The sequence below is a fragment of the Chiloscyllium plagiosum genome, unplaced genomic scaffold (genome assembly GCF_037043375.1).
Source record: "Chiloscyllium plagiosum isolate Xiang-an unplaced genomic scaffold, Cpla_swu_hap1 HiC_scaffold_25, whole genome shotgun sequence".
Classification (NCBI taxonomy): domain Eukaryota; kingdom Metazoa; phylum Chordata; class Chondrichthyes; order Orectolobiformes; family Hemiscylliidae; genus Chiloscyllium; species Chiloscyllium plagiosum.
This window is the reverse complement of record NW_028270163.1, coordinates 33,925,893-33,937,990: the sequence shown is the minus strand read 5'-3', so window position 1 is coordinate 33,937,990 and position 12,098 is coordinate 33,925,893. Positions and strand designations below refer to the sequence as shown.

The following is a 12,098-nucleotide window of genomic DNA, read 5'->3' as shown; positions in this document are numbered from 1 at the left end:
CAGGGAAAACAGCCCCAGCCTGTTCAGCCTCTCCCTATAGCTCAAATCCTCCAACCCTGGCAACATACTTGTAAATCTTTTCTGGACCCTTTCAAGTTTCACAACATCTTTCCAATAGGAAGGAGACCAGAAATGTACGCAATATTCCAACAGTGGTCTAACCAATGTCCTGTACAGCTGCAACATGTCCTCCCAACTCCTGTACTCAATACTCTGACCAATAAAGGAAAGCATACCAAACGCCTTCTTCACTATCCTATCTACCTGCGACTCCACTTTCAAGGAGCTATTAACCTGCACTCCAAGGTCTCTTTGTTCAGCAACACACCCTCGGACCTTACCATTAAGTGCATAAGTCCTGCTAAGATTTGCTTTCCCAAAATGCAGCACCTCGCAATTATCTGAATTAAACTCCACCTGCCATTTCTCAGCCCATTGGCCCATCTGGTTCAGATCCTGTTGTAATCTGCAAACTTACTAACTATACCTCTAATGCTCGCATCTAAATCATTTATGTAAATGACAAAAAGTAGAGGACCCAGCACCGATTTTGTGGCACTCCACTGGTCACAGGACTCCAGTCTGAGAAACAACCCTCCACCACCACCCTCAGTCATCTACCTTTGAGCCAGTTCTGTATCCAAATGGCTAGTTCTCCCTGTATTCCATGAGATCTAACCTTGCTAATCAGTCTCCCATGGGAACCTTGTCGAATGCCTTACTGAAGTCCATATAGGTCACATCTACTGTTCTGCCCTCATTAATCTTCTTTGTTACTTCTTCAAAAAACTCAATCAAGTTTGTGAGACATGATTTCCCACGCACAAAGCCATGTTGACTTTCCCGAATCAGTCCTTGCCTTTCCAAATACATGTACATCCTGTCCCTCAGGATTCCCTCCAACAACTTGCCCACCACCGAGGTCAATCTCACCGGTCTATAGTTCCCTGGCTTGTCTTTACCGCCTTTCTTAAACAGTGGCACCACGTTAGCCAACCTCCAGTCATCCGGCACCTCACCTGTGACTATCGATGATACAAATATCTCAGCAAGAGGCCCAGCAACCACTTAACACCCTATGCAATCCAACAACCAGGAAGATCATTGATTAGAGGCTGAAGTAGGGCTTGCGCTGACACTGAGTGCTGGTACAATATCATTCTAGGTGACAAAGTAAATTCTCTATATCTGCGAAATCAGAAACTCATTGACAAGGTTCAACATTCACAGGCAAAAATTGCATATCCACAATTTTCAATTTATTTCTAACCATTTTTTTAAAACCAGTTTTGCTCTTGCGAATTTCAACATTATTGGGGCTTCTCAGGAACAGAACCCTCACAGATACAGAGGAATGAATGTAGTTGGATAGCTGACATACACACTCAGGTATCTATGTCTGGCAATTTAAACTTCTTTCAGGAGTGCTTGGTGGTCTGAATCCATAAGTGCGGAACTCTTCTCTGACTGACAAGTGACCTTGGCTACGTGCTTGGTGAAAATGTCCCTTTTACAGTCACAAGTGAGTGGGAATTAAATTCGATCAAGACTCTACAGATCTGTAAAGGCCATTAATGAGTTAGGTATAAAATGCTAGCATTGAGATGTACAAAGTGTGTTTCACTTTGGGGTCTGTAGGGCCTTTAAGGTAGAGACTCTGACAATAACCAGGAACCAGAGATGTGCCGACACAGGCGTATGTAACTCTCCTTTTATTTTCACAGGATGCGTGTGTCGATGGCTGAGCCAACATTGCCCATCCTTAATTATCGCTGAAGTATTTGGTGAAGGACTACTTCTTTGAACCATGTCAATTCTCTTGATGTAAGTCTACCCACAGTGCTGTTAGAAAGGGAATTCTAGGATTTTGACCCAGTAACAGCTAAGGAATAGCATATCATTTCATGTCAGGATTTAGAGTGGTTTGCAGGGCAACTTGCAGGTCACAATGTACCCATGCACCTCAAAGACACAGAGGATTACAGCACAGAAAGATGGGGGGGAGGGGTGGTTTTGGTGGGATAGGTGGTTTCAGAAAGGCAACATGTCCATGCCAAAAATCTGACTCCACTAACCCCTCTTTCCAACTTTTGCCCAAAGCCATGAACACTACAGCAGCACTAATGGGTGCCCAAATACTATTTAAATATGATGTACTTCTTACTCAAGCATTCTTTCAAGCAGCAAGTTCCACAGTCCTACCACCCTCTGTGTAAAAATAAGTCTCTGAACTTTCCTCTTTGCCTTCTACCTCTTATGTTAACGTTATGTCCTTGGTTAGTGACTCATCTACTAATGGACTAAGTGCCTTCCTAACTACCCTCTATAATCTCCTTATAATCTTATACACCTTTATAAGGTCCTTTTTCAAACTTGATGCTCCAAGGAAAACAACCTCAGCCTATCGAATCTTTTCTCATAGCTTAGGTTGCCTCTTGGTAAATTTCCTCTGCACCCTCTCTATGTGCAAGTACATCCTAGCCTTAATGTAGTTACCAGAACTGCATGCAGTACTCCATTTGTTGCCTAATCAGTGTTATATACAATTCCGGCATAACCTTCTTACTCTTGTATTCTATATCTTGACTAATAAAGACAAGTATACCATATACCTTATCTCCCATCTCTACTACCTTCAGGGATCTGTGGATATGGACACCAATGTCCCTCTGATCTTCAATACTTCCCAGGATCCCACTGTCCATAGTGTAATCCCTTGCCAGAGGTAACTCCGGCAGACAGGTGGCAGAAATCATGGGTTTGGTAGGTGCTGTTGAAAGAGAATTGGTGAGTTGCTGCAGTCAAGGGAGTGAAACTTTTAAGGTGGTGGATTGAGTGCCAGTAAATTGGAACGCTTTGTCCTGGGTGGTGTTGAGTTTATTGAATGCTGTTGCGATCAGCCAAGGAAATTAAGAGTACGCCATCAGAGTCCTGACTTGTGTCTTGCAGATGGTGAACAGACTTTGGGGAGTCTGAAGGTGAGATACTTGCAACAGAATTCCCAGTCTCTAACTTGTACTTCTAGCCACAGTATTTATGTGGCTCTTCCAGTTCAAGATTCTGGTCAATGCTAGTCCCAGGATGTTGATAAGGTGGGGTTCAGCTACGAAACTCCTGTGTAAGTCAAGTGGAGACGGTCAGATTCTTTCCTGTTTGAGATGGCCATTAACCGACACTTGTATGGCGCAAAGGTTATTTGCCACATATCAACCCAATCTTCGATGATGTCCACTTCTTGCTGTATGCAATGGTATTTAACAATGTGCAATCGTCAGCAAACATTTCCACCTCTGACCTTATAACAGAGAAAACAGCAGGGAATATTAGGCCTAAGACACTGCCCTGAGGATCTCCTGCAACAATAGCCTGGGATGCAGGGGATCGACCTCCAACAAGCACAACCATTTTCCTTCATGCTAGGTATACTTCAATGGGTGGAGAGATTTCCCCCCAATTCCCAATGACTTCAATTTTGCAAGGGCCCCTTAGTGCCACACTTGGTCAAAAGGCATGCCTTTACAATTCCATGTCCTCCAGGTTTTTGGACTGATGCACCATCTTTTGAGATAAAACATGTAATCATGACTCTGGGACAGCAATCTGTGCAAAAAAAGCATTCAAACTATACTACAAAATTTAATTACAAAGTAAGTTGACACATTTGATGTTGCCATATTACTGGAGGTGCCATCATTTAGCTAAATATTTGTCAAATATTTTCTTTACAGTTACCTGCCCTCTCAGGTGAACCAAAAAAAAGGCTGTTTTCTCCATAGTGCCAAGCAAACATCCATTTCTCAACCAATGTCACGAAAACGGATTATTTGTTCAGTTATCTCATTTCTGTTTTCTCACTGTGCAAATCGGTTGCATATTTTTCCTACTTCATATCTTTTCAATCACAAAGACCAAATACCCAGTAAATAAAAGTTCAGTGTTTTATCTAAACTGTCATTGTGATTAATTCTTTCACAGTGAAATGTAAAGTAAGCCATCATCAATGAAATTTTGTTCACTGACTCACGTGTGATGCCAGAGTTTGAAGAGATGAGCTCTAACAAATGAAAGTGGACAAGGATATTGGTTGACAATCTCCAAATACTCTTCTGCCATCTCCCATACAGGTGGTTTGCGTCCTTCAAAAAGAGCTGGATTATGAAGATTGCCTTCTGTCAGCAAAAGCAAGAAAAAAAACTATTCAGCTATACAATAGATAACTAATCACATTTGTTATCTACATTTTTTCCTCTTAGTTTTCTCCCCTTTCTAATTCACTCTCATAAAGTCACAGAGATCTTGTGATGCATTTACATGGATAACAGTCTACCAAGTACTGGTAGCTTTAGTGGTTTGATTAGATTAGATTAGATTACTTACAGTGTGGAAACAGGCCCTTCAGCCCAACAAGTCCACACCGACCCGCCGAAGCGTAACCCACCCATACCCCTACATTTACCCCTTACCTAACACTACGGGCAATTTAGCATGGTCAATTCACCTGACCTGCACATCTTTGGACTGTGGGAGGAAACCGGAGCACCCGGAGGAAACCCACACAGACACGGGGAGAACGTGCAAACTCCACACAGTCAGTCGCCTGAGGCGGGAATTGAACCCGGGTCTCTGGCGCTGCGAGGCAGCAGTGCTAACCACTGTACCACCGTGCCGCCCACTTGGTTGTTACTTATGTTTAAGCTTCATCTTGATCTCACTCAATATTCATATCAGAAACTGAATCTTCCCTCGGACATTTTTAAAAAATCTTCAAGATAAATTTTCCTCTGTAATCAGAGATATCAACAGGATGGACATCAATCACTGCTCCTGCTGAAGTCAATTGTGATTTGGGATTAATTCATGGTCCATACAGCTCAGCTAGTTAATGGATAAACTTGCAAAGTAATAAGGAGAGCCCTGGCACAGGTTTTAACACATGCTTCAAAACTATGTTGTGACAGCTTTAAAATATTAGGATAATCTCTGGTACAATTTTATACATTTGCATCCAGTTTGCATGTTGTACTTTACACAGATTTCTATGCAACATGAATATGTTTACGAGAAACATTTTGTGCAAGCTGTTACTTAACACCTACAAAGCACAAATTGTCTTAATTATTTAGCTCAAAATACTTTCTGCAAACAAAGCATGTTTATTCTCACAATGAAAACATGTGTAGCTTGGAGCCTGGGCATTTATGGATTTAATTTATCCTTCAAAGCACAATGGTTTCAGGTTCACCCACTCACTCAGACAAAGTACTCCACACTCCACTAGCTCTCTGCTTACCATTGTTTTATCTGATAAAATGAGTTATCAATTTAAAATTAACAGATTTCTCATTCACAGTGAAGTGCTTGCATAATAACGCTTGTCAAAATCTATATGGTTTAAAAAATGTCACTCCTCAAAATAGTGGCAGCATCTCAAGTCTTTCCTGCTCAACTATACTGCAGCCCCAGATCACTGGTGTCAGTGATATTTTCTTCCCAAAATCGTGAAAGACACAACATAAATGCAAGTTCTTTTTCAGTTTGTTCAAACTAATGTAAGAGTCATTTTACTTCTACTAGCAGTGTAATTATTTTCCCCACTTTTTCGACTTTTGTTTTTATTTTTGTGCGTGGTTGGTCAATTGCATTCTGTTACAAAGCAAAACACTTCAGTTATCATTTTTCTGACTCTTCAGATTTTTACCTGTATTCTAAAAACAGAACACATTTCAATTTAGAATTTATTGTCATATGTATTTTAACAAGAAAAATACAACGAAAAGTGTCCTAAGCCACCCTATCATGGTACCTACATTAAAGACAGAAGTCATGATAATATGATATGTTTCAAGAAGGACCAGGAGGCTGAAGTGTTAAACAGCAGCACCTTTATTATGGAGGTGTTCACTCTGCAGGCAGCAAGCTTAGAAAGAGCTTTCTACCCATCCAAAATGGATGATGACAATATAATTACATTATGTGATTGGAGTCATGGCTGGGTGACAGTCCATCATACTTTACTCAAATACATATCATCCCTCCCCCTTGTGTTATGGTATATTAACAAACATTGGTTCAGTCTTTCGGATAACAATCCTTGTTCATGAGAAATCCAAAAGAATGTTTCATTGTCAGCACAAACCTTTCTGCCAAACTATATGGAGTTGGGTGATAGTGTGCTGATTGGATTTGTTGAATTCTATTCTGTTTTAATTAGCCTGTAAACTCTCGTGATATAAACTGTGGACCATTATCACTAAGAAGTTGCTCCAGATAACCAAACCTCGTAAAAATACTCCCCAATCTTTCAATAGTTTTCTCAGAAGATGTCACTTATGGCAACTTCAGGCCATTTAGTATGTGTGGCAACCACTATAAGAAAATCACCTTTCTAAAGGTCTCATGTAGTCAATATGGATTCTTTGCTATGGCTTTCTGGCCATTGCCATGGGTGTAATGGCACTGATGGAGGTAGGTTGCAAACGCTTGTACAAGCTGCATATATTTCCAATTTCTCCTCAAACTCTGGGCATCAAAAATAGGTTCTGCTTATCACCTTGATTCTGACAATGCCACAGTGACCTGCATGTAGTTGATTTAACACATGTTTCCTTAGCTGTGGTGGAATGATTGAACTTCATTCCCCACAGGAGACATCCTGCCTGTACAAATAGTTCTAGTTTCCATGTGACAATATGGCTTCAGTTCTGGGGTTGTTCCTGTGATCTTGCCACAAAGTACCATGTCCATCACTTTTGATAGTAGAGGCTCATTTCTAGTGTACTACTTAACTTGTCCAACTGATACTGGAGTGAACTCTATTTGTTCCAAGTAGAAAATGTCTACATAAAGGCTATTTGTAGTTGACTCAGTTGGCAAAAGAAATCAAGAAAGCCTTATTTAAAGTTGACTCAGTTGGTAAAAGAAATCAAGAAAGCCTATCAGCATTCCCATTAAAGTTGGACTGCTGAAACCTAACTGTAAAAGTTTGAGCTGATAGCAACAATGCCCACCTCTGCATATGCATCGCTGCTAGAGAAGGTATCCCTGTGTGAGGCCCAAATATTCTGATCTGTTAGCAGGGCAAATTCCCAACCATACTTGCATTGGTAGAATCATCTAATGTCAAAAATGATTCCCAGAACTTCTTTCTCTACCTGTGCATAGTTCATCTCTGCTTTAGTGATCTTGATGCAAAAAGCTATTGGTTTCTCTTCACCATTCAGTAAGATGTGAGAAATGATTGATCCCATTGTCAGTTGCAATAGCAATTATGGGTCAAAGTGGGTCAGGACTTCTGACTTTATTAAAGCCTCTTTGACTTGTCAAAGGTCTTTCACACTGATCTTCCCATTTCCAACTCCTATTATGGTATAATCAATTATGGCAAGTTGCATTTTACCAGAAAAGAAAATAGATAAGAATTGGCACTTTGTAATAAATCATGTTTATTGAACTAATACAAGGTTTTCATGCTCAAAATTAGCTTTGAAAAAATATACATTCCTAAACATTTTTCAAAAAACTGACATCTTGAGCCATTTGTTGTCAGGATCCTGGTTTTTTTGACAACATCTCCCCCCACTGGGCAGTTTATTTTTATGTTCAAATAAGCAAATAAACAACGCTATTTAACAAAATTACAATTTTCTAATTACTTAACTCCTGTTTGCATATTTTTCACTAAGTAGGTTTGCTTCTTAGAATTTACAGCCAATGCTTCTGCACTTTGCTACCTTTATTCCCATAAATCAAATGTCCTTCAAATTGCATGTTTAATAAAAATTATGAAATAACTTGGATATGCATTTATGAATTAGAAAGTCCATGTAATTTCACCCATTCCAGTTTCCTCTATGGGGTTAAATATGAGCTAAATGCAAGCTATTTTCCTGCTAAGCAAATGTATGTTCTAGCTTCTATTTTCTTTATTGTAAATATTTGATGATTCAATGCTAAAGCACATTGATGTACCAATGGGGAAGGACTGGAGGACGGATGGGTCTAGTAAAATCCACATGGACCAGCTGGGCTAAATGGCCTGTTTCTGTGGTTTATATTCTACGTAATTATAAGTATGTAAGAAAGCTCACTGAGCTGCAAGATTTGTTTTCAGACATTTCATCACCAACTAGGTAACATCATCAGTGAGTGTCTCCGGTGAAGCGCTGTCCTTGTAATTATGCCATGGAGTATAAAATATTGTGCTCATTGTTATGCATGTGGAGAATATAGTTCAGGGAAGCAAGTTTCTCTTTGACGAAATCTGTGTGAAGTACATTTTAGCCATGGCCAGTAGGAGGTCTGTGACTTTCCCTTTTGGTATAGACTTAAGATGAGAATTTAGTACTATCGTATCAGTAAACTGGCATCCACAGATCTCAGAATGTACTAAACTATTCAGATAATAAATTAATCTACATTATTTGGATGCTTACTTTTACTGTCTACTACTATTTTAGAATATTTATCTAGGCCTTCACTAATAGTAGCGAACACACAAGACATTTGAGTCTTCTACTCTGTTTAGTTTTCAGAGAACATTACAGCGCAGTACAGGCCCTTCGGCCCTCGATGTTGCGCCGCCCTGTCATACCAATCTGAAGCCCATTTAACCTACACTATTCCATGTACGTCCATATACTTGTTCAATGACGACTTAAATGTACTTAAAGTTGGCGAATCTACTACCGTTGCAGGCAAAGCATTCCATACCCTTACTACTGAGTAAAGAAACTACCTCTGACATCTGTCCTATATCTATCACTCCTCAATTTAAAGCTATGCCCCCTCATGCTCACCGTCACCATTCTTGGAAAAAGGCTCTCCCTGTCCACCCTATCTAACCCTCTGATTATCCTATATGTCTCTATTAAGTCATCTCTCAACCTTCTTCTAACGAAAACATCCTCAAGTCCCTCAGCCTTTCCTCGTAAGACCTTCCCTCCATACCAGGCAACATCCTAGTAAATCTCCTCTGCACCCTTTCCAAAGCTTCCACATCCTTCTTATAATGCAGTGACCAAAACTGTACACAATACTCCAAGTGCAGCCGCACCAGAGTTTTGTACAGCTGCAGCATAACCTCCTGGTTCTGGAACTCGATCCCTCTATTAATAAACGCTAAAACATTGTATGCCTTCTTAACAACCCTGTCAACCTAGGTGGCAACTTTCAAGGATCTGTGTACCTGGACACCGAGACCTCTCAGCTTATTTACACTACCAAGAATCTTACCATTAGCCCAGTACTTTGCATTCCGGTTACTCCGACCAAAGTGAATCACCTCACACTTGTCCGCATTAAACTCCATTTGCCACCTCTCAGCCCAGCTCTGCAGCTTATCTATGCCTCTCTGTAACCTACAATATCCTTCATTACTATCCACAACTCCACCGACCTTAGTGTAGTCTGCAAATTTACTAACACATCCTTCTACGCCCTCATCCAGGCCGTTTATAAAAATGATGAACAGCAGTGGACCCAACACCGACCCTTGCGGTACACCACTAGTAACTGGACTCCAGGATGAACATTTCCCATCAACCACCACCCTCTGTCTTCTTTCAGCAAGCCAATTACTGATCCAAACTGCTATATCTCCCACAATCCCATTCCTCCGCATTTTGTACAATAGCCTACTGTGGGGAACCTTATCGAACGCCTTGCTGAAATCCATATACACCACATCAACCGGTTTACTCTCATCTACCTGTTTGGTCACCTTCTCAAAGAACTGAATAAGGTTTGTGAGGCACGACCTACCCTTCACAAAACCGTGCTGACTATCCCTAAACAAACTATTCTTGCGTCCTACAGGAGTGAGGCAGAAATCAAGTGCAGTGTATCCTGGACTCTTGGTGACTACCCCAGGAACAGATTACCAAACCATTGTTTTGATGCCAGAAGTATAGGTGGAATCTGGAAATAAGTGCACATATTAAATAATTGGTAAAAACCTAAGCTTTTTTCAATACAGGATGGAGTTTTCCTATGAATGTTCTTTTTGACCATCCTGGAAATTTCATTTGCTTTGTTTCATTCTTAACTTGTATCATATCAAAGGCATTACATATAGCAAGTGAAGATCACATGTTAGTCAGCCAGTGAAATGGAATTAGAGGAGAGGGAAATAATTTGATCAGACTGCAAAGGTAATTCTGCATATTCCTATATGTAATATAGGTAATATTCCTATGGTGCAGAAATATTTTATACCTATTTTACGTCAATCTTTGATATGCGTAGTTTATAGTTAAATAGCAAAACTGACAGCAATCTGAAATTCTTGGTCAGAGCTCTGAAGTTTCTCTTTTGTACAGACTGAGTTTGGAAATTCCAAATTAAGCTGTTATTGCATATTTGCAGTATGATAGGTTTAGAGCCCACTTCCATTCTAGTTAAGGACATTGTAATTTACAATGGCAATTTACAATGCTGGCAATGAGAAGGTTTAGTCAATGGGCAACACATGCTGGCATAATATATATACATATATTGTAGCAAAGAAAAATATAAACTAAAGTCCATCATGTTAACTAGAAAGTAGCCAAAGTAAATTTGTTTTGGGCACATACCTGCACTCATTACACCTTGTACCTCCGTTTCCTGAATGCACCGCTCTACATCGCTCAAATACTGGATGTTGCCATTGGCAAACACAGGGATGTTAACTTCTTTCCTGCATTAAACAACATACTTCGTTTTATTTCCCTAGGAAAATCTTCAGTTATCAAACTTGTAGTGGCTTATCAATGTAGATGAATATGATCAATTGTGGCGTCTAGCTAAATTTATGTTAAGGGTAAAACCTATCACAAACATGGCTGCTAAGACATTCCTATGTTTTACAATGTTAGAAAATTTACAGCTTTGATTAAGGGATACATTGCTCTGGTAAGAAAAATGCCTTCTAATCTTTAATTTTACTTAAAGATAATTAATTGTAAGAGCTGAATATATCTTTATTCAATGTTCACAACCCAAATCAAATACCGTGTTTCTTGAATTCTCAACTTGTTTTTTTTAAAATGTGTAAGATTATTTTCCTGTCCTAACAGTCTCTATTGCCAATATAAACCCTAGGTTTACAAAATCAAAATACTGTGGATGGTGGAAAGCTGAAATGAAACAGAAGATGTTGTAAACACTGAACAATTCAGGCATCATCTATCAAGGGAAAAATGGAGTTACCATTTCAGTTTGATGATTTTACATCACAACTTCTGATGTGTTAAATGTTTTGCACAACCCTATCACGTTTCGTATTTACATAGCAAATTCCATTTAGCATTTATTTGACTTAAAACTTGGCATGAAGCAAAGCCAAGAAGAGAAAAAGAAACTTTTTAAGGAATGATTGGTTAAAACCTGGAGTGCATTGCTTGAGAACTTGTTGAAAGTACTGAATCATTCAAAAGAGAATTAAACAAACAACCAAAAAGGAAGAATTTACCAGGTTATGGAAACAAGGCAGGAGAATGGCACTTGGCTTATGACTCATCTGGGGCCTTGCATACTTAATGGGTCTAAAGGCCTCCTTCTACATGCTTCTCATTTTGTAAATCTATGAACTTTAGGAACTATGCAAAGTGATAGAATGCAGTGACACTAGACGAGCTCTCACACTCCAATCCTGTTCCAAAAAATTAGGATTTAAGATGTGAAAAAAGGAGCTACAAAAAAAACATAAGTAATACAAAAAGGGCTGTGAAGGGAACATCAACATGTTGATAGAAATAATTAATGAAATGGTACCAACTGTTGACAAAAAAAGCTTGAGCTATTGTCACATCAGTCAGATCCTGATTGAATCCTACATAGTAAACATCAGTCCGTTTTACAGAGTTTTATTCAATATTTGTAAGTTACGCATGAGACTACTTACTCAAAGGTAGATGGAAAAAGGGAAAACAAAAGATATTGTGTAAACAAGAATGGGCTTGAGGAGACTAATATTGTTCTTGCAGTTAGGTCTTGCACGATAACAAAGAAAACCCATCATCATCATTTTGGAGACCTTGGAGTGCAGGTTCATAGCTCCTTGAAAGTAGAGTCGCAGGTAGATAAGATAGTGAAGGCGGTGTTTGGTATGCTTTCCTTTA

The 12,098-nt window shown here is 39.5% G+C and overlaps 1 protein-coding gene across 1 annotated transcript in view; it reads right to left on the bottom strand.

Moving 5' to 3' along the window:
* dus1l (dihydrouridine synthase 1-like (S. cerevisiae)) overlaps positions 1-12,098 on the bottom strand; it is a 110,089-nt gene that overhangs the window by 41,089 nt on the left and 56,902 nt on the right. The window contains exons 7-8 of the mRNA XM_043714710.2: positions 10,572-10,675; positions 4,025-4,169 (exon numbers count right to left, since the gene is read on the bottom strand). Of these exons, the coding sequence (XP_043570645.1) occupies positions 4,025-4,169; positions 10,572-10,675 (249 nt within the window). The remainder of the gene's footprint in view (positions 1-4,024; positions 4,170-10,571; positions 10,676-12,098) is intronic.